The sequence below is a fragment of the Phalacrocorax aristotelis genome, chromosome 16 (assembly GCF_949628215.1).
Source record: "Phalacrocorax aristotelis chromosome 16, bGulAri2.1, whole genome shotgun sequence".
Lineage (NCBI taxonomy): Eukaryota > Metazoa > Chordata > Aves > Suliformes > Phalacrocoracidae > Phalacrocorax > Phalacrocorax aristotelis.
The window spans coordinates 978,117-1,005,469 of NC_134291.1; the positions used below are offsets into that span (position 1 = coordinate 978,117).

At 42.7% G+C, this 27,353-nt stretch overlaps 1 protein-coding gene across 1 annotated transcript; it reads right to left on the reverse strand.

The window, feature by feature from the left end:
• Positions 1 to 3,017: 3,017 nt before the first annotated feature.
• On the reverse strand, positions 3,018 to 25,582 carry LOC142065110 (myosin heavy chain, skeletal muscle, adult-like). The gene is made up of 40 exons (XM_075110955.1): positions 25,526 to 25,582; positions 25,282 to 25,329; positions 23,501 to 23,744; positions 23,271 to 23,414; positions 23,021 to 23,177; positions 22,658 to 22,685; positions 22,446 to 22,560; positions 22,268 to 22,360; positions 20,274 to 20,337; positions 20,010 to 20,108; positions 19,804 to 19,907; positions 19,588 to 19,726; positions 18,286 to 18,404; positions 18,039 to 18,188; positions 17,164 to 17,334; positions 16,089 to 16,398; positions 15,906 to 15,991; positions 15,311 to 15,398; positions 15,096 to 15,213; positions 14,798 to 14,921; positions 14,577 to 14,713; positions 14,231 to 14,486; positions 13,063 to 13,305; positions 12,780 to 12,956; positions 12,549 to 12,694; positions 12,370 to 12,460; positions 11,892 to 12,281; positions 11,534 to 11,660; positions 11,313 to 11,431; positions 10,907 to 11,103; positions 10,315 to 10,498; positions 10,063 to 10,228; positions 9,766 to 9,890; positions 9,260 to 9,568; positions 6,127 to 6,330; positions 5,644 to 5,769; positions 5,378 to 5,548; positions 5,187 to 5,291; positions 4,980 to 5,075; positions 3,018 to 4,390 (listed from the first exon to the last, which is right to left on the reverse strand). Exons 3-40 carry the CDS (start codon positions 23,705 to 23,707, stop codon positions 4,235 to 4,237), a joined length of 5,841 nt encoding a protein of 1,946 aa, XP_074967056.1. The 5' UTR covers positions 23,708 to 23,744; positions 25,282 to 25,329; positions 25,526 to 25,582; the 3' UTR covers positions 3,018 to 4,234.
• Positions 25,583 to 27,353: the final 1,771 nt, after the last annotated feature.

Here is a 27,353-nt window from a genome sequence, read left to right on the forward strand (position 1 = left end):
CAAGTGCTGAGTATGACCTGAGAAGTGCTGAGTAGAGTGAGATCATCACATCTCTAACTCTGCTAGTAATGCCCTATGGATGCAGCCCAGGATTGGATTTGCCTTCATTAAAATGGAAATTTCAATACTTTCTTAGCTCACACAGGGCTTCAGGGCTATTTGCTGGGATATAGTGTAGCTGCCCTGCACAATATACCTATGTGAGCAGGATGGAGCTGTAAGGGGAAGGACCATGACCTTACTGCTCTTTCCTTCATACTCAGTTGCATGATGGTCACTTCACACTAACTGTATCTCGAAGAGTTACCTGCTTATAAAATAACATCTCATGCAGGGCTTAACGTGCCATTACTATCTCAGCTCTCCCAGGGGTGCCCCACCATCTACCTGCCCTCCCAGTCCCCACCAGTACCTCTGCTTTCCCTAGGTACACCTACCTTCAGTGTTTCCAGCCATTTCTTTTGGCACTGTTGCTCACAAGGCCTTGTGGTGTGAGGAGGCACCTGACACGGCCTCCCTGATTGTCCCTCCTGCAGTGCCAGGACAAAGCAGACATTCAGAAACCAGATCTGTTTCCCAAGGCACTCTTTTACCAAGCGAGGCAGGCATTGAGGTACTAAGGCAATGGGTATGAAATGGGTGGGTGGACAGTGGGTTCACGAGAGCAGTGTGGATCCCCCTTCTGGAGTGTATGTACAGCTGTTACAGTCACTCCCAAGGGAGTTCCCTACATCCCTGTGTTCTTATCACACCTCTGGCCACTGAAGCCATGGTTCTGCACCTAGGAATAGCAGCTACCTACACCGTGACTCAACTACTTGAAGAGGGATGACGGTATAACTAGCAAATGTTCTCAAAGATGATCAAAAGCAGCAGAGTTCAAGTCCAGGGTCAGGTAACAACAGCTAGGTGATGCTAATTTGGTTGTCCCCTTCCTTCCTTCCTTCCTTCCTTCCTTCCTTCCTTCCTTCCTTCCTTCCTTCCTTCCTTCCTTCCTTCCTTCCTTCCTTCCTTCCTTCCTTCCTTCCTTCCTTCCTTCCTTCCTTCCTTCCTTTCGCTCTTTCGCTCTTTCGCTCTTTCTCTCTTTCTCTCTTTCTTTCTCTCTTTCTCTCTTTCTCTCTTTCTCTCTTTCTCTCTTTCTTTTTTTTTCTCCATCTCTCATTCATTCCTTCCCCTTTTCTCTTTCTCCCCCTTCCTCTCTCCCTCCGTTTTCATTCTCTTCCTTTCTCTAAGCCTCTCCTTTCCTGTCGTTGGAGAAGAACACACTTTTGATCAAGGCAATATTCCTGTGGCCTGACCACATGGCCAGTAAGTACTTAGAGAACTGGAAAGAAGAATCTGGCATTTTTGGCAAGAAATCTCTGTAAGGATCCTCTTTTTGAAGGACAGAAATACTTTACCTTTTATCTTAGTGCCTCTTACAGGGCTGTAGCTTTTGTGTTCATGAGACACACCACAGTCTTCCATGCCCAAACTGTTTAAGGTCAGAGAACTCCATAGTCCATATGTCATAGCAGCTCTAGTAGAGCTCATCAGCTGCATCTATTTTAAACTTTCTCTTAGAGATGTTTATTTATTCCTATTATGGACCCATGTTTTTCCCAAGATCAGTTACCTTTGCATCAGCACTTCTCAGGTCACAAGCAGTCTGACTCCAGAAATAATATGTCAATGCAAAATGACTCCTGCCCTCCGTCTAGCGCAGCAAATCTCAAAGTGAGGAGAAATTCATTTTCCTTACCCCTCCCATTAATATTGTGCTCTGATTCCAGGAAGTTGCTGATCATGTTTTATGGGATGGCTGCTGGTAAGGCCAGGTCAGCCCAGTACAGTGTGTGGGACTCCTCTCTATTTCCCACACCTGCAGTTTGAAGTAGATAATCGGACCAAGATGTTGTCATTTAGGGAACCTGCAACGCTACCTTTCTTCACGTTGTGCACTTAGGAACAAGTTCTGAAGCCATAATTTCTTACAGGTGAGAGAAGAGAGCCAGCATTTTTAAGTGCTTCAAGTGCATCATGATTCTTCCACAGTCAGGCCAGCTTGTTAATTTTTGATGGTCATTGTAATATTGTCCAAGGAGAACAGGGATTTTAGGCATCAAAATATGGTCCCCAAAGTTGTTGCGCTATTTGCTAGTCAGTCAGCAGGTTTAAAAAGGTACCCGTGAAGCTGGAAATACTTCTCCACGCTTTTACTGAGCCACGGTTGCAATGCACTAACTTTGGAATTAAGCTTTTGTGTTTAGCATTGCTTGTTCATTTGTTCGTTTAGAGAAATATGTGCTTTAGTACAAACAGAATCCTTTTGCTCCCTTTCAAGGTGTGGAAACAAAGGTTATGCCTGGAAAGAAAGAATCCCACCTATTCCTTGGGAGTATACTGTGGGAAGGGAGAGAGCAGAGGGGTGGTTTCCCTTCCTTGGTGCCCAGATATTGCTGGCATTGATGCAGATGTCACAGCTTCACACATAAAGATGCTGTCTCTCAAGAGCATCACTTACAAGGACACAAGAGTCAACACAGGCTGTCATCTTTTCTTTAAATATATTCAGCTGCTGCTTAGAAAAGTACTTCCATATTTAGTTATAACATGGGTGTATTCCTTGGGTGTAGTCCTCAGCGTGTTTGGGAGAGGGAGGGCCTCCTAATCCTGAATGCTGTTGCTGCAAACACACTTGGTCAGTGCTTCCTGCTGTCTCCTCCCCACCTCCCCTCCAGCAGCTTCAGATCCCTTCCCCAGCAACTTCACGGCTTCTTGAAGTACTCCCTGGGAATGTTGCAGTGTAGAGCTAGCCAGGAACCTTGAGGGACCCATGAGTGTGCCTGTATTGACAGAGAGCCAAGTCTCCTTTATCATTCCTGACATCTGCTTGTAGAATCTGTCCTTAGTGGCTACACGATGGATGCACCAGGGTCAGTGCTGCCAGAACGGCTCTTGCGTTTTTTAAGTACTACTTCTTGCCCTTCAGGAAACAGGCTTTCATTTGTTTAAAATTTCAGACCATCACACACTGTGTGGTTGACTTGTTTATTCTCTGTTCAGCCAGGACGCAGTTAGTATCTACATTCCAACTCATCCATTGCATCAAGAGTCAAACAGGTAAGGTGCAACCTGGCATTACCATCTATGCTTTTTTTCCTCTGTAAAGTGCTAGATTTTGTGATTTCTTTAAAGCTGTAATGCTCCCAGAATTATTCCCTTTGAAGGCTTATCTTACATGATCAAAACTAGTTCAATGATCTTTTTGTATTTATAATAAGTCCACATTATTCCCTGGTACAAAATCTTATTATAGTCTTATATTAATATTTCAGTATTGGAAAACTCTGTACACTACTGCAGCAGTTCCTAGCTTGTTCTGGTGGCTCTACACCCATAGTAAGTCCTTGTTCACACTTACATCTATCAATCTGTTTATCAATCTCTATTTGATTTACAACAGGAGAATTCTGTCTTAATATTGGCTGTTCTGCCTAAAAGAGAAAGTAGGAAACTGCAGTGTCCTCTTATTGAAATACATTATTTGTTTTGCTTTTGAACTGACTGTTAATAATTTCTTCCATAAAAAAGCTCTGTCTGCTCTTTAGTTTTGCTCAATAAAAAGCCAAATTGTAGAGCTGGTGACCTTTACCTGCCTGTTCAAAGGAGGCAAGACCTCAGTCCTTACAAAAGTTCCCCCATGAGGAATCAGAGCCATCCAGATGTCTTTGGGGCTCTAGATATTTTTTAATGTGGCAACTAGCCTATAAATCCAACTTGCCAAAGTGAGATGGGGCCAGCAAAGAGAGCTTCTGTGTACTGCACCCATTTAGAAACAGGAATTCCCAAGGCAGAAATATTTTTCCTGCCTAAGGACAAAGAACCTCTCCTATATTTGTCCTGATCCTCTCCTGTTCCTGGTATTATTCCCTACCCAGTGATGTAATAGAACACAGTGGAGAAATAGCAGAGACAGGATAATTAAAGTTCTACTGGTATTCAAAGGTTGAAGTGAAACAAAATATTTAATTTGAAAATTAAAATTAATGAAAATTTGAAAATTAGTTTGAAAAAGAACTGCAGAATTGAAATGTAACAACCTAAAGTACTGCTTATGCTTTCTATGCCAAGAAATCTATGGTCTTTATTCTCTAGATACTGACATGTTTACAAAGACTAATTACAGAAGAAAGTGACCAAGAGGTTCACATTTTGTGCAGCCCTCAGGTCACTTTGCTGCCTCATGGCATCCTCACTCTTCCTCTTCTATCTTCTTGCCATGAAACTCCCGGCTCTTTGCTCGGAGCTTGTTGACCTGCGACTCTGCAATGTCAGCCCGCTCCTCGGCTTCCTCCAGCTCATGCTGGATCTTGCGGAACTTGGAGAGGTTGACATTGGACAGCTCCTCCTGTGAGGGGAGAGGGAGTCGGTGGTGAGGAGCCCAGGGCACGGGTTTCACTCCTCCCACGCCTGGGCCTCGCCAAGCTGCAGCCCTTCCCTGGGGGAAGGCACAGATCTCCAGCCCCCACCCACCACTGCTTACACATAAGCCTCACACAGACCTCCTCATCCTCTCTTATTCAGGACCCCACTGTGACAACCTTCACCAGTACTGTGTCATGCCTGAGAAGCAATTTTGCCCCTTGGGTTTGTCATTTGTCTACTTATTCTCCCACTACTTGCTGCCCAACTACGAGTGTGACTTAGTAGGTTGAGAAAGCCCCTGAAGCCTTCTGCTGCTGATTACTAGCAGAGATTCATGAACTTCAGTTAACTCCAGTCAGTGCACGCGGCTCCTGGGTTGTTTAGTGCGACCTCCTGTATAAATCAGGCTGCAGAACTTCCCTCAGTTCATCCCTGACTGCGGGGTGCCTAGAACTCAGCCAGGTGTCATGACATGACAGGAGAAGAGGATGGCCAAGACCGTTGTGTCTTGGGAGTTTCTTTCATGCTCCTTTCCTGGTATTCTTACTCGTCTCAATGAGTGTGTTACTTACAGCCTCCTCAGCTTGTCTCTTGTAGGATTTCACCTTCATCTGCAGCTTGTCCACCAGATCCTGCAGCCTCAGAATATTCTTGCGGTCTTCCTCAGACTAAAGCCGTTGGCAAACAGGAAAGAGAGTGAATTTTTAGTCCCCCACCATTTAAGGTCAACAACTCCTCTTGGGGCTAGTGGGTCAGCCCAAGGAGGCCTCCTGCCTTACCTGGTAGGTCAGCTCCTTCACCCTCCTCTCGTACTTGCGCACGCCCTTCACGGCCTCAGCGCTGCGCTTCTGCTCAGCATCAACCTCCCCTTCCAGCTCCCGCACCTGCAATGAGAGGCCCATCTTTGGAGCTTCCCCGCTGGCTGCTCACGTGACAGGCTTGCACGTGCACGAATACCAGCCCTACGCACTCTGGCCTCCAGCTTCTGGATTTGCTTCTTGCCTCCTTTCAGCGCCAACTGCTCAGCTTCATCCAGGCGGTGCTGCAGGTCCTTCACCGTCTGGTCCAGGTTCTTCTTCATCCTCTCCAGGTGGGCGCTGGTGTCCTGCTCCTTCTTCAGCTCTTCGGCCATCATGGCTGCCTGAGGAGAGCAAAGGGTCAAAGCCATTTTGGGGCTGGAGACGGTTTGGGGGAGAATACATCCACCACCAGCGATGAAAGGAGCCCACGACTCACATCTGTGATGGCCTTCTTGGCCTTCTCTTCAGCATTGCGGGCTTCCTGGATCGTATCCTCCATTTCACCCTGAATTTGGGCAATGTCTGTTTCCAGCTTCTTCTTGGTGTTGATCAAGCTGGTGTTCTGTTGAGCAACAAAATATATTGTCCAGCTAGTTCCAAACCAGAACACTTATGTTAGAAATTTACTGTTTAAATATAAAGTTATCATTTATATATCCAATATTAGCTATGTCCTTCAGATGATGCATTTTTCAAGTGATACACAGCTAGATAGTGGAGAGTTTGTTACGCTTTAAGAAGCATCTCTGACTACTCTTAATGCCATCCTACTCATTTAGCTATAATCCAGTTCTTCATACAAGGGTAATAACTCTTGTTGATGTTATTACAAGAGATGCTTTAAGAATGTGCACCAATGAAAAATATGGAATGGGAAAAAACCCCTGGCTTTTGAGAGTCTCAATGTCATGAATCTAACCTGAGTGTGGAGGAGCTGAACTCTCTCACTTGCATCCATCAGTTCCTGCTCAGCCACTTTCCTTGACCGCTCCGTCTGCTCCAGGGCTGCCCGTAGCTCCTCAATTTCAGCCTGCAACAGGTTTGCCCTGCGCTCCACCATGGCCACCTGCTCCTTCAGGTCCTCCTGTGACCTGAGAGCATCATCCAAGTGTATCTGGGTATCCTGGTAAGAGAGAGAAGAGAAATTCTAAGGCTTCACACACTGTTGCACAATGTAAATTACCACCAGTGTAATAATTATTATGGTTGTATTTTATATATATGTTTATAGATATATTATATATTTATATGCCGAATTAGTATGTCAGTATAGGCATAGTATCTAAGAATGCGAGTAGGAGATTGATACATGGTATTTTCTGCTGTCCCAGGCTGAGTGACAGCCCTGCCCAAATTTAAGGCTGTGCCTGAACTCCAGCTGACACTGGTAGCTTAGAAGATGTAGCAAACTAGACCTTTGTCTCTTCTTGTGGCAGAATAAGGAACCTTCTACCATCCTAAGTGCCTCTATATAACAGACACAATGTTCTGAGGTTGGAAAATCAAGACCACATGAGTAACTGACAGGATCCAGGAAAATCAACCATGTAAAGTTGATCTAACCATCCACTTTCATTAGAACCAGAACCATCAGAAAAGCACATATTAGTAATTTGAGATCCTGCACAGAAAGGCACCAAAACACCCATTTACCATCCAGACAATTTCTCCAGAGGTTTGCTGCCTACAAGAAACTTGCATTTGTGATGTCAATGAGAGGCTGCCAAACCCAGTGAACCTTTCAGATTATCATCTGCGCCTACTATTCTATGTAGGCTTTAATGATATTACAACAAGGCAATTTATAACCATCAGAAGAAACTGTATGTTCCTTGGGGAAATGTTAAAAAGATCTGGAGCACATGTGATGTTCTCCTTTATCCTCCCAGTCAAAGGAAGGTGTCTAAGAAGTAGGAGGAAAATTGAACAGGTGAATGCCTGGTTATCTAGCTGGTGCCATATTCAAGGTTTTGGTTTCTGTGATCATGGATCTACCTTTGAGAATCTCGGTCTGTTGAGAGCTGATAGGATTCACCTGACTAAGTGGGGCAAGAGGGTCTTTGCCAACAAGCTGACCAGAGCTTAAAACTACAGATTAGTCTGCAAAAGAAGAGACTGAGGGGAGACCTTATCACTCTCTACTACTACCTGAAAGGAGGCTGTAGTGAGGTGGGTGGTGGCCTCTTCTCCCAAGTAGTAACTTGGGATAGAACAAAAGGAAATGGCTTCAAGCTGCGTCAGGGGAGTTTTAGATTGGATATTAGGAAAAATTTCTTCACTGAAGGAGTGGCCAGACATTGCAACAGGCTGCCCAGAGAGGTGGGGGAGTCACCGTCCCTGGAGGTTTTCAAAAAAGATGTAGATGTGTCTCTTCAGGGCATGGTTTAGGAAGCATGGTAGTGTTGGGTTGATGGTTGGACTTGATGATCCTAGAGGTCTTTTCAAACCTTGACGACTCTATGATTTTTACACTAAGAATGGGAAGGGAATGGAGTTTTGAGTAACAGATAAGAGCCTGGGGCTGCTGTTGGATTATGAAGCAACAGGGGAACATCTATTAAATGCTCCACAGGAATTAGGGTTTTTTCCTTTAAAAAGGAAATATGGTTGATAGCCCAACTGAAGTGTCTCTATAGCAATGCACGTTGCATGGGTAACAAACAAGACCAGTTGGAAGCCACTGTGCAGCTAGAAAGCTAGGATCTAATCATTGTCACCAAAACTTGGTGGGATGAATCACATGACTGGAGTGCTGCAATCAGGAGCTATAAACTGTTCAGAGGGGACAGACAAGGAAGGAGAGGTGAGCAGGTTGCCCTCTATGTAAAAAATGGATTGATTGCACGAAGTTGTCTTTGAAAAACAGTGATGACCCATGTTGAGAGTTTATGAGTAAAATTTAGAGGCTAAACCAACAAAGGAAACATCATGGCTGGTGTGTATTAGAGGCCACCTGACCGAGGGGAGCGTGTTGGCAAAGTATTTTTACTTCAGCTATGGAAAGTATAACAGTGCAGGCTCTGATCCTGCTGGGGACTTCAATCACCCTGACATTTGCTGGAAAAGAACATAGCAAGCTGTAAGCAGTCCAGGAGAATCCTGGACTGAATCAAGGATAATATCTTCATCCAGGGGATAGACAGACCAACTGGAGGAGAAGCGTTACTGGACCTGTTGCTTACCAACACAAATGAACTAGTTAGAAATGTCAAGATTGGTGGCAGCCTGGGCTGCAGTGATCATGCCCTGGTGGTATTCAGAATGTTGAGGTATACAGGCCAGATGAAACACAAGGTCAAGGCCCTGAATTTTAGGAGAGGGGAATTTCAGTTCTTTAAGGAATTACTGGTTGGGACCCCAGGGATAAAGGAGAAGAAAAGAGTTTGTAGCTCTTTAACATTTTTCTTACAGTGCAAGAGCTCTCCATTCCCATGTGTAAGCAATTAGGCAAAGAAGGCAGGAGAACAGCATAGCTGAGTAAGGACCTCTGGGTCCAACTAATGTGTAAGAAAAAAATACACAGGCAGTGGAACCAAAGACGTGTATCCTGGGAAGAATATAGGGATGCTGCCTGGATGTGTAGAGATTGGATCAGGAAAGCTAGGGCACAGCTGGAGCTGAATTCCTGTTGTATTAAGCTTTTGTGTGGCCTCACCTTGAGTATTCTGTGCAGTTCGAGGCCTCACAGTTTAAGAAGGATGTTAAGGTACCTGAATGCACTTAGAGGAGGCCAACAAAGCTGGTGAAAGGGCTAGGAGCTATATCCTCTGAGGAACAGCTGAGACACGAGGTTTGTCTTTTTTGGAGAGAGGCATGCTGAGGGGAAACCTCATTGCTCTCTACAGCTTCCTGAGGAGAGGAAGTGAAGAGGGAGGTGCTGATCTGTCCTCCTAGGTCTCAAGTGACAGGGCATTGTGGATGCCCCATCATTGGAAGTGTCCAAGGTCAGGTTGGACAGAGTTTTGAGTCCCTTCCAAACCAAACCATTCTATGAGTCAATGATTATATTAGAAAAGCAAGCCACCTGTGTTTACATCCTTAACCTAACATACCTTGAGCACTCCCTGTGTGTTTCTCAGGTTCTTTTGTGCCTCTGCAGCCACGCGGTTGGCGTGGCTCAGCTGGATCTCCATTTCATTCAGGTCTCCTTCCATCTTCTTCTTCAGTCGCAAGGCTTCATTCCTGCTCCTGATCTCAGCGTCCAGGGTGCTCTGCATGGACTCCACAATTCTGAGGTGGTTTCTCTTCAGCTGGTCGATCTCCTCATCTTTCTCTGCTATCTTCCTGTCAATCTCAGACTTCACCTGGTTGAGCTCAAGCTGGAGGCGCAGGATCTTCCCCTCTTCATGCTCTAGGGAGGCCTGAATAAGAGAAAAACATTGTGTCAAGGAAGGGATTTCTTTCTTACAGCCGTTCTCTTCCAAACTACCTCCTACACAGAAAAATGGGACTATTTTGCTGTGGAAAATGAGGCCTTGACTTTTCTTTACAGTCCTAAGCTTTTACTTCTCGCACTGCTCCTCAGTTCCTCTGGAAATCAACGATTACAGGCATGTACCTCAGCTTCCTCCAAGGCAGCCTGAATTTCAGACTTCTCCTGCTCAATCTGCTTCTTGACTTTCTCCAGCTCATGAATCGCCTTTCCTCCCTCCGCAATCTGCTCCGTGAGGTCGGAAATCTCCTCTGTGCAAACAAAGACCCACGGCACGGTCAGGCCCAGAGCAGAATGGGAAGGGCCCTGCCACACCACGGTGACAGGCATCTGTGCAGAGCTGGAGGCACAGGCCCCTGTGGAGCAGTGGGTAGTGGTGGATCGTGGGAAAGCCCTGCCAGCAGCAGAGGGCCAGGGACTTACGCTGCAAGTTCTTGTTCTCACGCTTCAGCGTTTCCAGGTGGTCCAAGGACTCCTCATAGGCATTCTTCATCTTAAAGAGCTCCGTGCTGAGAGAGCGAGACTCCTTCTGGGAGGCTTCCAGCTCAGCCTGCGTTTCCTCATACTTCTGCTTCCATTCTGCCAGGATCTGAAGAGAAAGAGGACCTCGGTATGGATGTGGCAATCAGGAGGGGATGCTCTGCCCAGGAACCCCACATCTGGAGCCCAACAGACCTTGTCAAAGTTCTTCTGCTTCTTATCCAGAGCTGCGCAGGCAGCGTTTGATCGCTCCACATCAATCATCAAGTCCTCCACTTCATTCTGCAGCCTCTGCTTTGTCTTTTCCAGGGAGGCACATTTGGCATTCACAGCTTCAACGTGTTCCTCTGCATCCTGCAGGCGCTGTGCCAGCTTCTTCCTGGGGGAGGTGGTAAGCACAGCTCATGGTTTGAGAGCAAAGGGGAGGCAGTGATGTGGGGCTTTTCACAAGAGGGTGTTTTACTGCTTTATTGACTATGTATTCTATGCACAAATAGTGCAAGTCCTCTCCCAGCCAGTCATTGTTTACCCAGTACTGAATCCCAGGATTAAAAAAACAGTGCGCCTTCTGTGTCTACCATCTACAGGTTTTTTTGTACCATTCTTTGAGTCAGGGCAAAATTTTCCTCTACATTTCCTAAACAACACCTTTCGGTACTTATACTTTACCTAAGCCCTTACCCTGCCCCAAAGTACAGTGTTAACATTTTATGACAATATCAGACTTGTGTCTTCATATTTCCCTTGATAGTCTACAACTTTTTGTCTTCCCCACTTTCCCACGTACTTGGCCTCCTCCAGCTCCTCTGTGCGCTGAATAGCGTCTGTCTCGTATTTGGTTCTCCACTGGGCCACTTCGCTGTTGGCCTTGGACAGGGCGCGCTGCAGCTCCCCCTTGGCTTCCTGCTCCTCCTCATACTGTTCCCGGAGCAAGTCACAGTCGTGGCGAGCAGACTGCAAGGCGTGGGCCAGGGCGTTCTTTGCCTGGGTAGAGAGTGGGATTGGGACAATGCATGGAAATATCCTGGGAAATCTCTTCCAACGGATTAATATAACACTGCAAACATGACCACTGGAAGGGAGTAGCTGTTTGCAGTGAAGGCAGAAGTAAGCCTGGAAGAAAAAATCCACTAACTGCATTAATCATGAGGTTAAGAGTGTTTTCACTGGCCAGCTGTAGGAAAAGTCATCACCTTTATCTCTTCCTCTAAGTGCCTCTTGAGTTCCTCAATCTGTTGGGTGAAAGCCTGCTTGCCTCTTGACAGCTGAGAAATCAGAGCATCTTTCTCCTCTACCTGGCGCGAATATTCACCTAGGCAACATATAAACAGGATATATATTCATTGCATTCATGAACCAAACAAACTGGTATAGGATGCTCTCCCATTCCACGGTACAGAGGAGTCTCTCACACCTGATTCTGTCTGCAGACGAGCTCTCTGAGCATTGAGGTCATTGATCATGCGTTGGTGCTCTTCTTCTTTTGTCTTAATCTCACTCAGCTGGTCTTCCAGTGTGCGGCACATCTTCTCCAGATTTGCCTGTGGAAATTACAGAGAAAGATCAGTGTCTGGGCACACCCTTATTCTGAACAGCATGATCCTCACTAGAAAAATTTGAACACGTGCAAGCTATGTTGCTCATTGGTTTCAGAAGGTTAGAAACACAGTTCCATATAGACATAGAGAGTTATATTGTAACCTGACCATATTTTAAAAGATGTGTTTCAACATTAATTATTTTTAAGTTGTTTTCAATATATTTTTCAGTACCTTGGCTTTAGAGACAGACTCCATGTTACTGGCCAAGTCGTCAATCTCCATCTTCAGCTCACTCTTCTCCTTCTCCAGCTTCTGCTTCACCCGTTGCAGGTTGTCGATCTGCTCCCCAAGCTCAGCGGTGCTGTCCGCATGCTTCTTCCGCAGGGCAGCAGCCGTCGCTTCATGCTGCAGCGTGGCCTCTTCGAGGTCGCGGCGCATCTTCTGAAATTCTGCCTCACGCTTCTTGTTCATATCAACCTGAGCTGCCGTAGCCCCTCCTGCTTCCTCCAAGCGCTCGCTGATCTCCTCTAGCTCCCTCGAGAGGTCAGCCCGATGCTTCTCTGCTTTTGCCCGAGAGGTTCGCTCTGCCTCAATTTCCTCCTCCAGTTCCTCAATACGAGCCTGAGGAACATTAGGGACCCTTCGCACCCAGGCCCTCCTCCTACCTGAGCCGAGACTGGGTGAGAGAGGGGAAGGGACACAGACTTGCCTGCAGCTCCTTGATCTTCTTCTGTAATTGCATGCCCAGGGCTTGCTCATCCTCAATTTTGCTCTGGATCTGGCTGATTTCAAAGTCTTTCCTTTGGGCAAAGAAAGCCATGTTAGTGCCTGAACAGAACCACCCAAGCGCCCCAGCCCAGCACTCAGGTGCCCCACAGACACACTCACTTCTTCAGTTTCTCGTCCAGCTGCTGCTTATCATTTTCCAAGTCCATTATGCTGTCATTTGCCAGCTTCAGGTCTCCTTCGAGTTTCCTCTTGGCTCTCTCAAGGTCCATGCGCAGTTTCTTCTCTTGCTCCAGGGACCCCTCCAGCTAAACAGAACAAGACCATCGGTGCTCTGCCAGCCACGTCTCACTCCATACCTGTCCTGTCCTTGCTCTATGCCTGCGTGCTTACATCGTCCACTTGCTGCTCCAGCTTGGTCTTAGCTTTGGTCAGCGTATTGACTTTGTCCTCTTCTGCCTGCAGGTCATCCAGTGTCTGCTGATGGGCCTCTTGGAGGGCTTTCTTCTCTTTTGTCAGCTTGGCAATGGTCTCGTCCAGGGCTGCCATCTCCTCTGTCAGGTTTTTCACCTTTGAGAAGAAGGGAGCAAGTGTAAAGAAAGGAAGTAGATACAGAAGACCTGTAACAGCACAGTGCTCTTTTTTTGGAGTGAGAGGGACAGGTTGTGCCTCATACCTTGTTTTCAGTGGCATGCTTTTCCTTCTCAACCTTGGCCAGCGTTAACTCAAGGTCATCAATATCTTTCTTCAACTCTGAACATTCATCCTCCAGTTTCCTCTTCTTGGCTGTCAGCTCAGCATTAATTTCCTCCTCATCCTCGGCTCTTTCAGTCACCTCCTTAATTTTGGCTTCCAGCTGGATTTTGGTTTTGATGAGCTGGTCACATCTTTCCTCAGCATCAGCTAAAGCATCAGCTTCCTGGTAAGAAAATAAAGGAAATGTTATTTAATGCTCAAGTGATAGATGTGTATCACTAAGACCTTTGAGATTACTTTTGAGGAAAAGTTTACTGTGCAATTACATTACAAATTATAAATTTAGAAGAATTTTTATGATTTCTCTATTTTTTTTTTTTGTCATCAGATACTGTGTCTAGCTCCATTTCTTTTCACCTTGTTTACTTCAGGTGTGTTGGTGGACTACTTGGGTTTAATTGATGTTTCCCTTTACTTCTTTAGAAAGTGAATGCATTTTATAATGTACCATATTCAAATTTATGTGGAAGTATTGAGAAATGTAAATAATTCCACCACTGAGAGAATAGTTGAGGCTCCCATTTGTAATTTTATACCCAGCAAACATAGTCAGTGGACACTGGAACAAGATTGATATTGACCTGAAATGGACACTTCAGCTCAAGAGTGCTACCTAAGTTTCCAAGAGGCCAAATGGCATTGGAGACAAACATGCAAAGCTTATGTCGTAGCATAATGGGCATCTATGTCTTCTGGAAGCAGTAGCTGTGCCGTAAGAAATGGCACTAGGCTCTTCATTCCGATAACTGAATTAAGGCAGAATAGTTGGTCAGCTGAATCACTGCCACCACTCTCCTAAATACACTACAGTTACTATAATGAGGCTTTATGACATGAACTCACATAGAGCCATATACATGTAGGCATTAAGACTAAAAAGTCATTCTTTAGCTTAAACTCTACTTTGTAATAGTGAGTCTGCGTGGGGAAAGAACATGGCCTGAATTTCACCTTTAGTTACATGGTATTCAGATTAAAATATTTTTAAAGGACATTTAGTGTGCAATTTGAGAGTTCTGCAGTATGAAAGAACAGTTAGATCTTATTTACTCAGTTCCCCTCTAAAAAAAATATAAAATATTACTCACAGCCTGCACTTGGAGCTGCAGATCATTTTTTTCCTGCACCAGTTTCACCATTTTCTCCTCCAGCTCTTTCCTCTTTGCCTCAGACTTTGCAAGTTCTTCCTTGGTTTTTTCAAATTCTTCCTTCATGTTGGCCATCTCCTTCTCAGATTCTGCACTCTTCAGCAAGGGCTTGATCTTGAAGAACAGCTTCATCCAGGGCCAGTGCTTCACGTTCATGAATGCACGAATGTTGTACTGGATACAGAAAATGGACTCTCTGAAAAATAAGACAAATTAATAGTAAATATTTAGACCATGATGACACAATAAGCCAAATACAGTGAACCTAATTTGAAGAAATGTCTACCTCCTCTCCACCATTCTCTGGTACTCCACTCTCATCAGGAAGCCCCTGCACCTGGCCTGTGTGCGGGTGATGAGCTGTGCCAGCTTCTCATCCCTCATCTCCTCCAGGAGTCCCAGCAGCCCAGCTTTGAAGAACACCTTGAGAAAGGAATGTTGTAGCAGGTCACAGTCAGGTAGAGCAAAGCACAGGCACACAGTGAGAGAATCAGGGAGGGTTTGTACCTTGGTGTGGCCAAATTTGTACTGGGTGTGGTCCACATCGATTGACCCAAGGAGCTTCTCAGAAGCCTTCTTGCTATCAATGAACTGTCCCTCTGGGATCGCACTGGCGTTAAGCACCTTATATCTGTGAGGAGAGAAAGAGGAAGAGAAGGCTGGTTTTTCCCAACCAACACACACGAGCTACTGAAACCCACCAGCTCATTTATAGCTATTTTTGACAACAGAGTCCAGCATGTATGGGTCTGTATGAATGAACCAACATTGTTTTCAGTGATGCCGAGAAGCGCAGTGCTCTTACCTCTGTTTGAAGTCAGCATAGAGAACTCTGCTGGGAAAACCTTTCCTGCAAATTCTGATGCCTTCCAGCACGCCGTTACACCGCAGCTGGTGAAGAACCAGTTCATGCTCCATGGCACCTAGCAATTCAGAGCATAATCAAATACCAGTTTCCAGTGCAGAGAGGAATGGCTGTATCAGAGGAAGTTTTCTTTCTTTTCTGCTTGAGCGCCTTACCAGGTGTTTTTGTTTCATTTGGGATGATGCAACGGACAAAATGGGGGTGAGTGCTGCGTAGATTGGTCATCAGCTTGTTTAAGTTCTCCTGTGGGAGCATGTATAGCAGCTTAGATTAGAAAAAAATACTTGTGTACTCTGTATCTAGATGCAAAGGGACTAATATAATGAAACTTACAAGGAAGACGCTTTCAAATTCAAAATTTAGATTTAATCAAACCTTCTATATACTTAAGTGTTCTCATTAAAAGAAAGTTTAAAATTTTACACCTTAGTGTATACACCTACTGTATAAAAGTTCTAACAGAAACTTTATAGGATTAATATTTATATTGTATCCTGGATTCTGAAAAATGTTTTTCACAAATAATGTGAGTGACCTTTTAAAAGAGATACAGGGGCTCAACTGAAGACTGCTTGAAACAAATCCCAAATGTGAATAGATTATTACTAGGAAAAGGCAGTGAATAACTTCTGCTCACTTCATATTTATTATTGTTTCATCTTAAAAACAAGGTCATGAGAAGAACAGATTAGACAGCTCAGATTTCAAACTATGTACGTCACTTTACAGATAATGAAATTCATACTTTACCCGGAAAAGAGCTGAGACAGTCTGGAAAGAAGAACCCTTCTTTTTACCACCCTTCTTGCCACCACCAGCACCACCACCACTAGCCTCTTCAAAAACAAAAAGATTTTTTTTAATATTATCTTTTTTGTTGCATCATTATATATCATAAAGTTGGGAAAAAAAAAAGAATTTTAGAAAACTGACCTGCTTCTGCTCCACCATAGGAGGCAAAGAGTAAAGCCAGTGTCTTCACAGAGGATTTCTGGTACAACCCAATGACAGTTTCATTCAAGGGATCCTTGTTCTTCTCAAGCCAGCCAGAGATGTTGTAGTCCACTGTGCCAGCATAGTGCACCAGGGAGAAGTGGGCCTCAGCCTTGCCTTTGGCAGGCTTGGGCTTCTGGAAGTTGCTGGACTTGCCCAGATGCTGGTCATAGAGCTTGTTCTTGAAAGAGGTGTCAGTTGCCTTGGGGAACATGCACTCCTCTTCCAGGATGGAGAAGATGCCCATGGGCTGGAAGATAGTATAATAAAGAAGAGAGAATGCCTGTAGAATAATATCATCACAACTTGGTCTTAAAGGGAATATAGTAAAAGACAGGAAGATGAGAAACTAGCCAATACCCTTGCCATGAAGAAAATTTCTTTCTAAAAAGTGAGTTTATAAGGTTCATCTGCTTGACTCACACTTTGGCACAGTGATTCAGTAATTTTTTAAATGCCAAAACCCATGTTAAAAAAATCAGGAGGAGAAATATTATATTTAAAAATATATTTCATTAAAATGTCCATTGTTTATTCACTTCAGTTTTGTATTTCTAATCAACTCCCTAAATTATAAGGAACTACAAGAAATCTCTTTTGGTTTCTTGCACTCAGAGGTCAGGCACTGACTGTATTGGCCTGTACGTACTTTACCATGAACCATCTAGAAAAAAATGTTTTGTCCAGATAACTTTACTCCAGAACCTTAAGTAAATATTATTATTTTATTTGGGAGTTGCTTTTGAAAAAATATCCTTTAACCAAGCAAGCAGAGATAACTTTCAGACACAGAAGGCATGTGAGGAATGACTTCCATAGTTATCTGTGGGCTTTGTAATATTTCTAATGCATAATAAAAAATAATACAGACCAAGAGATCAACAACTAAAACTGAATGCATGAAACTAACCATAGAAGAGACCTTTTTCTTTTTTTATTTTTAATAACATTTAACCATTTTCGTTTAAAATAATGAGTTCTTGAAATCACAAGATATTTTGCATTAAAAATTTACCTTCTCAATGAGCTCAATGCAGGCAGCCAGGTCCATCCCAAAGTCAATGAATGTCCACTCAATTCCTTCCTTCTTGTACTCCTCCTGCTCCAGCACGAACATGTGGTGGTTGAAGAACTGTTGCAGTTTCTCATTGGTGAAGTTGATGCACAGCTGCTCCAGGCTGTTGAACTTCCCAGTGAAAAAACAAACAAACAACAATGACCCATTGTCAACATGCACTGTTCTTGATTGTTCTCAACCCTTTCTAAATCTCCCCAGGTAAAACACGACTGTATTATCAGGACTGCATTGTAGCAGGACCTATATACAGCTCTGCAAAGAAATACCTTCATATTGAAATTTATTCCAGAGCAGATATACCTAATGAATCTCCTAAAACTCATGAAGCACCTTGACATTTTTTTTGTTCGGCCAAAAAGACTACTGTATGCCCTGATTTCCAGTTTTTAAACACTTACTACATCTGATAAAACACTTATCTATTCATTCCTTGGTCCTTTAAACAGTTTACATGTTTTTAATCTGTTATATGTTTGCCAATGGGTCTCCAAATCATAGTTCTGCTCTAAAAGTTCTTAGATAAAATTATTGCAATTATATTGGGGTCTTTTAAATAATTAACATTGAGCTTAAATTGTTAAAATACCACAACATATTAAATTGTTTTTGCTACTTCTACATGAAAACCATAACTCTGTTCTTGTACTGATGAAGCTGATGATTTTGCTCTGTCCCATAAAAGAAAATGAAGGGTTTTTTTCCAGAAAATTGCAAATGACTAGTATGTTAAACCTTCAGAAGAATATTACTCAGAAGTTCTCTGATATAGCAATCTCCCCTGCAAAAGCATTTCTCAAACCTGCAATCCTTACATCAAAGATCTCAAAGCCAGCAATGTCCAAGACACCAATGAAGTACTGTCTGGGCTGCTTCGTATCCAGCTGCTGGTTGATGCGAACAACCATCCACAGGAACATCTTCTCATAGACAGCCTTTGCCAGAGCACCCACTGAATTGTTCACCTAAAATAAAGAAGAATGCAGCAGAATAAAAAACAATATCTGGAGCAACTAGTAAGTGATACAAGCCAGAGGTTCCCAGTCACCAGCTGGTTGTTACCTGCTGCACAGTTTGACCCTTGGTCACATACTCATTCCCAACCTTGACTCGGGGGTAGCAGAGGGCCTTGAGCAGGTCTGCTGAGTTCAGACCCATCAGGTAGGCAGCCTTGTCAGCAACTAAGTAGAAAGGCAGGGAGACAGAAAAATAAAGACTACCAAGACATGAAACATTTTGTGTCAAGCAACTGCAATATTGAATGTCCTTGTGATCAAACTCTGCTTACTAGATCTCAGAGAAAGCATGACAGCCATTAAAACAAAAATCATCTTTGTTCTGAAAGCTTTTCAGAGCAGTACACCTAAATGCTATTTGTGTCTTTAAAAATCTACACAGAAGCATCTAGAAACAATGTATTTATTAAAAATTCCTCCTGAGAGCTGAAATTCATAATTTCAGTCCAGAGCCAATTGGTATCTATAAGCCAGCCAACAAAACCCCAAACTGTTATCAGGTTGGCCACCTGAGTGTAATCCAAAACATACACTTAGATACTTGGGCTACCTGTATTCTCTGGCAGCAGCTATAATCCTAAAGCGGAATGCGTTCCAAAATCAGAGATAACAATTAGGAAGTGGTAATTTCTGGAGACTTATTGGTACAGCCGTATCAGAGAGGCAGGCATATTCATTCATTCAAGATCAAAACCAGAAAATTCAGTCCTGAACCTGGCCATCTGAGGGCATTCTTTGGAAGAAGTAGATATGGCTTAGTAATTTTAAACCTTGTATGCTTTATATAACATTTAGTGATTAAGTAGTCAGCTGAGAAGTAGAAATCTAAGTAAATTCTTCCCTAGTATAGTGTACCTATGCTTCACTTAGACTGATATTCAAATAATACTAGTGACAGTTATGGATTTGAATCTCCAAAGGAGAAGAAAGAAATTTAAGGAAAGTTCCTTTTTACCTGGGCAAAACTCCTAAATAACCTGTGATTTGTGAAGAAGTTATAACACTGAATTCAATCCATCTATTTTCTTTCAAAAAGCAACAGAAATATATTTTCTGAAAAATCGTTCTCTTCTCAGTGGGTCTTTAATATAAACTCACTGAGCAGGCTGTGCTATCCAGAACTGTGGTAGCCCAGGAAAGAATTATGGACACATTAAGCAAATTATACTTCAAATAAAGATTAAATATTAATTGAAAAAAGCTTATATTTTGGATGGCAGTTTCATGCCTATATACTAGGTCCACCTGAACACTTTTTTACCCATTTCCACTGTTCTTTTTCTCCATCTTCCAAATACTGAATTATTATTGCTATTTCTAACAGGTCAGCCACAGACTTTGCTAATACCTTCTGTGCCATCGGGCTCTGCCTGCTCCTCTCGTTGCTTCTGCTTGAACTTCAGGTTCCCGTAGTGCATGACAGCCCCTGTCAGCTTGTAGATGGCTGTTTTTTCATCAGCCGTGAAGCCCAGGATGTCAATGGCGCTCTGCAATGTAAACCGTAAAATAAAAGCTTTGCCTGGGAGACATGAAGATAGGTACATCTTTTTAAATTGTTACTTACATCTGTAGCCATCAGCTCCTCCTGGTCATTAATGCTGGGAACTGTGATCTCACCTTGACTCACAAAGTGATAGTCATATGGGTTGGTGGTGATGAGAAGCATGTCTGAAAGCAAGAAGAGGGGACATGTGGGCTTAGTGTAGTCAAGCAAGTAATAGCATTAGCTGATGTTCAGCGATCTTCCTCCAGGGTAATAATTCCTCCTACCTATTAGCTCTGGCTTCTTGTTGGACATGATCTGATAAAATATGTGGTAGCTTCTCTCTGCTTTGAGCTGGAAAGTGACTCTGGACTTCTCCAGCAGATCTAGAGGGAAAATTTAGTTGTAAAGAAGAAGAAACAGCAAAAGAAGAAAGTAAGTAGAAGATAGGAAGAAAAACTAGGAAGGAAGGGGAGATGGTAGGTGAAAAGGTGTTGTATGGATAGATGGGTAACAGGATGGATTGCGAACAATACAGGAAAGTGTCTTACATGTTTCAATATCGGCAGAGGCTAGTTTTCCTGTGGCACCAAAGTGAATTCTGATGAATTTGCCCTTTAAAGGAATAAAAGTATCTTAAGGTCTGCATAGCAAAAATATATCTGAAATGAAAAGTTTTGTCATTTACTCCACTGGGCACAAGATTTTTACTTAGAGACATGTTTTTAAGAATCAGCCATGTTACCACCAGTAACGTATAGTTATCTTTCACATTTTTTGGCCATGAAGATAACCAACTGCGGCACAACTGTCTAATTTATGTATGCTGAATATACAAATGGGAAGGGATGGGTGGATTTCCTTAGCCAAACTCTTCTAACAAAATCCTGCATACAGCGCAGTCATCTTAGTGATATGGAAATAGCCATTTAATGAGTTCAGCTGCTTAAATCCGTCTTGCTATCAAATAAGCCGTTTCACTTTCTGATTAATTAAATTTCAAATAAAGGAAGAATATTATTCAAGTAGAATCTCTCTCTCCCCACACTGCCTCTTTCTTTCCTTCTTTCCTTCTTTCTCTCTTTCTTTCTTTCTCTCTTTCTCTCTTTTCTTTCTTTCTTTCTTTCTTTCTTTCTTTCTTTCTTTCTTTCTTTCTTTCTTTCTTTCTTTCTTTCTTTCTTTCTTTCTTTCTCTCTTTCTTTCTTTCTTTCTTTCTTTCTCTCTTTCTTTCTTTCTCTCTTTCTTTCTCTCTCTCTTTCTTTCTCTCTTTCTTTCTTTCTTTCTCTCTTTCTTTCTTTCTTTCTTTCTTTCTTTCTTTCTTTCTTTCTTTCTTTCTTTCTTTCTTTCTTTCTTTCTTTCTTTCTTTCTTTCTTTCTCTCTTTCTTTCTCTCTTTCTCTCTTTCTTTCTTTCTTTCTCTCTTTCTCTCTTTCTTTCTTTCTTTCTCTCTTTCTTTCTCTCTTTCTTTCTTTCTCTCTTTCTTTATTTCTCTCTTTCTTTCTTTCTTTATTTCTCTCTTTCTTTCTTTCTTTCTCTCTTTCTTTCTTTCTTTCTTTCTTTCTTTCTTTCTTTCTTTCTTTCTTTCTTTCTTTCTTTCTTTCTTTCTTTCTTTCTTTCTTTCTCTCTTTCTTTCTTTCTCTCTTTCTCTCTTTCTTTCTTTCTCTCTTTCTCTCTTTCTTTCTTTCTTTCTTTCTTTCTTTCTTTCTTTCTTTCTTTCTTTCTTTCTTTCTTTCTTTCTCTCTTTCTTTCTCTCTTTCTCTCTTTCTCCTCTTTCTCTCTTTCTCTCTTTCTCTCTTTCTTTCTTTCTTTCTTTCTTTCTTTCTTTCTTTCTTTCTTTCTTTCTTTCTTTCTTTCTTTCTTTCTTTCTTTCTTTCTTTCTTTCTTTCTTTCTTTCTTTCTTTCTTTCTTTCTTTCTCTCTTTCTTTCTTTCTTTCTTTCTTTCTTTCTTTCTTTCTCTCTTTCTCTCTTTCTTTCTCTCTTTCTTTCTCTCTTTCTTTCTCTCTTTCCTCTCTTTCTCTCTTTCTCTCTTTCTTTCTTTCTTTCTTTCTTTCTTTCTTTCTTTCTTTCTTTCTTTCTTTCTTTCTTTCTTTCTTTCTTTCTTTCTTTCTTTCTTTCTTTCTTTCTTTCTTTCTTTCTTTCTTTCTTTCTTTCTTTCTTTTTCTTTCTTTCTTTCTCTCTCTCTTTCTTTCTCTCTTTCTCTCTTTCTCTCTTTCCTATCTTTCCTAATCTCCCTCCCTTTCTTCCTTTCATTCTGTCTCTCTGCAAACAGAAATATAAGTAAAAAACCCTATTGTTTAAAAGTGCAATACATTATCAGAGAAAGAGGATGTGACCTGTTATTTTAATTTGTATCTTAATGCAAAACAATTACTTTTATGCATGGACTTACTGTGTTTTGGAATCTGGAGAATTACCTTTAGGATGAACAGTAAATTCTTGATAAGAAAATTCAGTGTTACTCTTGAAAACGGCTGAACAACAGAAAAGAATAACTGCCATACGCTACTGTTTACTATTTTTCAGGAATCACTTGGTTACACAACTTACAAAGCGTGAGGAGTTGTCGTTCCTCACGGTCTTGGCATTTCCAAAGGCCTCCAGCAGTGGGTTGGCACTGATGATTTGATCCTCAAGCGTTCCCTGCGGGATGACAATTATTCAGTTACAGCATTTAGCTGACATGGCAATTACATCGCAAGTGGTCAGTCTGTTCTTCCTGACTCACCTGCATTTTCCCTGACTGCTGCTCCTCCTTCTTCTTGTCCCCACTTGCTGCAATTGTTGCAAAGTACTGGATGACACGCTTTGTGTTCACAGTCTTCCCTGCACCGGATTCTCCGCTGCCAAACAAAGAGAGAAGCAGAGAGTATGTGGTCAGGCAGGAGGTCCCCTGGCACCCGGCAGCCCCTCAGGGACCCGAGCAGGGAGTGTACGTACGTGATCAGGATCGACTGGTTCTCGCGATCTGTGAAAGAGGCAGAAATACAGTACTTAAAATTCAAAGAACAACACAGAAAGAATGAAACCAAGTCAGGGGAGTGTAATATTTTCATTTCCATACTGTCAGCTTGACTTAAAAAAACTAACCAAACAAAAAAAACCCCTACAGCTCACTGAATGCAAGGGTTTCTTTCATTTAAAATAGTAGAAACAATGATGTGAACATAGTAAAACACACAACACTAATGTATGCATCAGAACCAAGAAAGATTTGAAAAAGTCTCCTGATATTGCTGAGACAGAACATCCCTTCTGAGAATTTCATGGTACAACCCTTCTGAGGCAGATGGAGCCACTCACCAGTCAGCATGAACTGGTAGGCATTGTCAGAGATGGAGAAGATGTGTGGAGGGGCCTCCTGGCGCTTCTTGCCTCGGTAGGCCAACACCACCTCCGGGTTGTACACCGGCAGCCACTTGTAGGGGTTGACAGTGACACAGAAGAGACCCGAGTAGGTCTGCGAGGAAGGGAGACACCACGTTGGCTTCCATGTAGCCTGGCAGAGCAGTTCCTCCCAGCTACACAAAGGAAGGCTGCTGCTGCTACTTACGTAGATCATCCAGGCTGCATAACGCTCTTTGAGGTTGTACAGCACAGCGGGTTCATGGAGGTGGGTCATCATGGCCATGTCCTCGATTTTATCATACTTGGGAGGGTTCATGGAGAAGATTTGATCATCCTTCACTGTCAAGGTCTATCAGAGGAAGGAGATGCATGTAAGTCAACTAAGAGCTGAGTGTGAGAATCAAATGGTAACCTTCAGACTTGTTCCTTACTCACTTCTCCACCTTCGGTCTTGACAGTGACCTTCCCTGATTCTTTGCTCTGGATTGTCCCTTTCACAAAGGATTCCTTAGGATGCACCACAAAGACTGAAGTCTTGGCATCGAAAGGCTTGTTCTGGGCCTCAATTCTCTCCTTTTCTGACTTTCGGAGGTAAGGAGCTGCCGCCCCAAAAACAGCCATCTCAGAGTCTGCAGAGGCCATGGCTGCGCTTTATGGAGTGGGTTGTCAGCAGAGATCACTGTGGAAGAGCAGATATATTGCTCAAGTGTGCCAAAAAGTAAGCACTTTTTAGTAGAAAAAAAGATGGGAAAAGAAAGATTCTATATTAAAAATATCCATAGCAGTTTTGGAAGTAATTGTATATTTTTGCATTGCTGTGATTCAACATTTATAGAAGATGGGAAAGGTATATTTTGGGACATCATTTGGCTTAGGGTCTACTGAGTTCACTGCTGATTTCACTGCTGAAATCACATTTGAAATATTGCATCGTCACTCAGTAGTCAAGTATTTAGGCACTGTACTGTGGCATTAATAATCTCAAAATTCCTTTCACCTGCTTAGGCACTGTTAAAATTCACTTGAAATTGATTTAATACAGTTTCTTCCCAAGTGGTACTAATTCAGAAAGCTCAGAAGGCTTGTACACCACTGTCTTGAGTGACATACAGAGAACCCAGGCACCATAATGGCTCAGTTTCAGTCTCTAAAAGATTTGTATCGTTGTATTAATAATACAATTACTTGCTAATTTCAGTGAGTCCTTGAATCCAGGCATAAATGGCTATGAAGGCTGTCAAAAGAAGAGTAATGTTATTCCAGAACACACTGACATAGCTCAATTATATTATTTTCTTTTGCTTTTAAAAAAAAATAATATAATTTCACAGGAAAAAAAAAAGCTAAATGCAAAGATTTAAAACTCAACTCAGGAATTTAAAAAAATAATGATTTTTAGAGTCCAGATTAATTTTCCTGAAAAAGTACTTTTTCTCATTTCTTTTCTAGAAAAAATCAGTGGGTGTCTTAGGAAAACATTTTTTAATTTATATCCTGTATAGAGAAAGGTACCTAATATTTACATAACCTTTAATATTGTGTTATATTTGTACTAAAATGAGAGAGTAACTAATTCTTTATTTTCCCCTGCAGGAACAGGTGGTGGCTTACAGAGGAGGAGGGCTGCAGCTTCCATTTTTTGTGAGGTAGAGAACAGGCAGAGCAGTAAGGGTAACAAACATTGTGTTTCACAGAGATGACAGTCAGAGCTTGGTTGCTCATATTACAGCTCTTTCTACTTTTACTTCTGTAGTGATTTCATGGCAATTTTTTGACAAAATATTATGTTAATTCACATGCTCTGAGACAAAATGTTACATCTTGTGTTTTTTCCTACTCTACTCATCCAGTTCTACTGCTGTGACAGCAAAGATGGGAAGCCAGCATGCCTTACTCCCTGTTAGGTCAGTTAAGAGAAGTTAAGAACGTTCCCATCGGGATTTTCTGGTCTGCCATCAGTGGACAGAGACTTCAAGCACAGCCACTTAAAGATTGGACCAGATGATCTCTTGAGGTCCCTTCCAGCCTGGGCTGTTCTGTGATTCTGTGATTCATTTGAAAACCTTAGCAGCCTTGGGCACCCCACCACCTTCTACTGTAATCACACTAGGTTTGAAAACATAGGGTGAAACAATGGCTGTTCACTCAGCCGCACAGAAATCCCACCCAAAAGGATCCTTCTCTGCCTTCCAAGAGTTAATAAATAAGATTCTTACCTCTTGTGATTCCAGACAGGGGGCTTGCAGGCTGGCAGCTGCTCAGTGCTGTAAAACAGAAATGGCAACTCCCTACTTATGCTGCACAGAAATCCAGAGTGAAAATGTGCAGGTGCCTTGAAAGCAGATTTAAAGCCTGAGCTGAGAAATTCGGTCCCCTCCTGGAAATGAGCTTGGGAGGCAGCAGGAATGTTGTGGCATGTAACATCCCCTTCCTGCAAGCCTGCGGACCCCATACACTTACCTTGAAGCTTTCCGTGGAGCCAGGGCAGACTGGTCGCAGGGACATTTTATACAATCTAGTCTGCAGATGCTACAGATGCCTACTCTTTCTTCGGTCAAAACATTTTTGGCAAACCTTCTTTGGCAAAGCATTGTCTGGCAAACTGAACTAAGGGCATAATTGTCATTTGACATGACTAGATATAATTAGAAAATTTTGATGTCTTACTGACTATATGAATACATCTCCTATAAATAATTTGACAAGGGTGTTAAGGAGGGAATCTGGACTAGTCAAGGCACTTGGAGAACTTGGATACAGGACTTATGGATTCTATTGCTGGCTTTCCCACCGACTCACTGTATGACCCAGAGTGGATTGCTTGGTATGTCAGTGCTGCAGCCATCCCAGCTGTACAATGGGGCTGACAACATTTTTCTTCACCATGTGATGGTGTGAAGCTTATGAGAAATGCCTAAGAGCAATACTTTAAGCAGGCTGCTAAGAGGGAAGCAAGTATTACTAAAGCATTTGGTGACCGTGTTGGTAAAATTCTGAAAGTAAAGCAGCAATCTGGGTCCTTTAGTGCAATAGTGCTGGTGCCTGATAATTACAGATGTGGCAAGATGACTAGCCAAAAGACAAAGATTTTGTCACAGCAGTTGGAGGCTAGGGTCTAGCTGAACTATGGAGTTGCAGAGAGATGTGAGGTCAGTTCTGAGGTATGAAGAAGAGCATACATACACCTGTGCACACATGCTCATCTGTACACTTTGCAAAAAAAGCGGCAGATTCTTCAAGAAGTGTTGTTGTAAGCCTGTGCATGAATTCGTGCTAAGGGAGATGTCATAAGGTATGCTGTGATTTCTGCTGTGTAGGTCAGTGCAGCTGAACAACAGATGTTCCTTTCTTTTCTTGACAATGTTTTAATTCAACAGAAAGTACCCATATTGGCAATATAGGAAAGGACCTCAGTTCTTTCTTATGCCTTTTTTCCAAGTCTGACCTGTCAATCTGTAGCATAAATAAAGCAAATTGCTGAGGTAAAGATTTGGGCCTGTAGAAATCTATGCCATTTAAATGTTCATACCCCTTTTCAACAAGGAGTAGTTACAGGTAGTGAGAGTCTATCTATCAACCAAGATTTTTTCCATTCCTGCAGAAATTTCTGCTCCTGCAGAATTCCAGTGCCCTTCCACCATCCCAAAGCTCAACTCACACATCCAGAAGACAACCTAGGTAAAGAGACTTGCAGTCCTCAGTTTACCCATCAATACACAGCAATTATTTCCAATTCCTCTAACATAAACCACAGTATCAGATAAAGCCTGTCTCCCATATGCATGTTCCCACTTTGAAATTCACCAGTTGGGAACAAAGCAAAGGCACTTTTGCCCTTCCCTATCCACAACTCCCAGAACCTAATATCTTGCACATTTACACATTCATACAGTTCCTGCAACAAAAGCTATCAAAAAGTTGCTGCCTAAATCAGAGCACTAGAGGTGGTAGGTAGTCCTGATAGTCTGAGAAAGGGGAATTTGCTGGAAGTCCTGGAGAGTGACTGAGCCAGTTTTGGGGACATGGCACTTGAGCTGCTTTAAATGCTGTCAGATCTAAACACACTTTTCTCCTGGTCATTGACATTTAAGTTATTGAAAGAGGTCAGGGACACAGGGACAAGGTTAGAAAAACTGTGCATGGGCTCCATCCTAACATACAGCATCTGGCACTGCCATGTGCATTAAGAGTTTGCTCCAAGAATGGCTCTGACATTGCAGAACCCACATTTTGGGTGTCTGGGCCCCAGCCTGGAACCCAAACCTGTTCCAAACTGAGGTTCTGGGGT

Excerpts from the sequence above, each read along its gene's own strand:
- LOC142065110 (XM_075110955.1), bottom strand. The coding sequence starts at position 23,707 with ATGGCCTCTGCAGACTCTGAGATGGCTGTTTTTGGGGCGGCAGCTCCT. Across the intron at positions 19,908-20,009 it reads CAAGAAGCCAGAGCTAATAG|ACATGCTTCTCATCACCACC; the intron begins GTAGGAGGAATT and ends TCTTGCTTTCAG. Across the intron at positions 12,957-13,062 it reads AGCATGCCACTGAAAACAAG|GTGAAAAACCTGACAGAGGA; the intron begins GTATGAGGCACA and ends TTCTTCTCAAAG.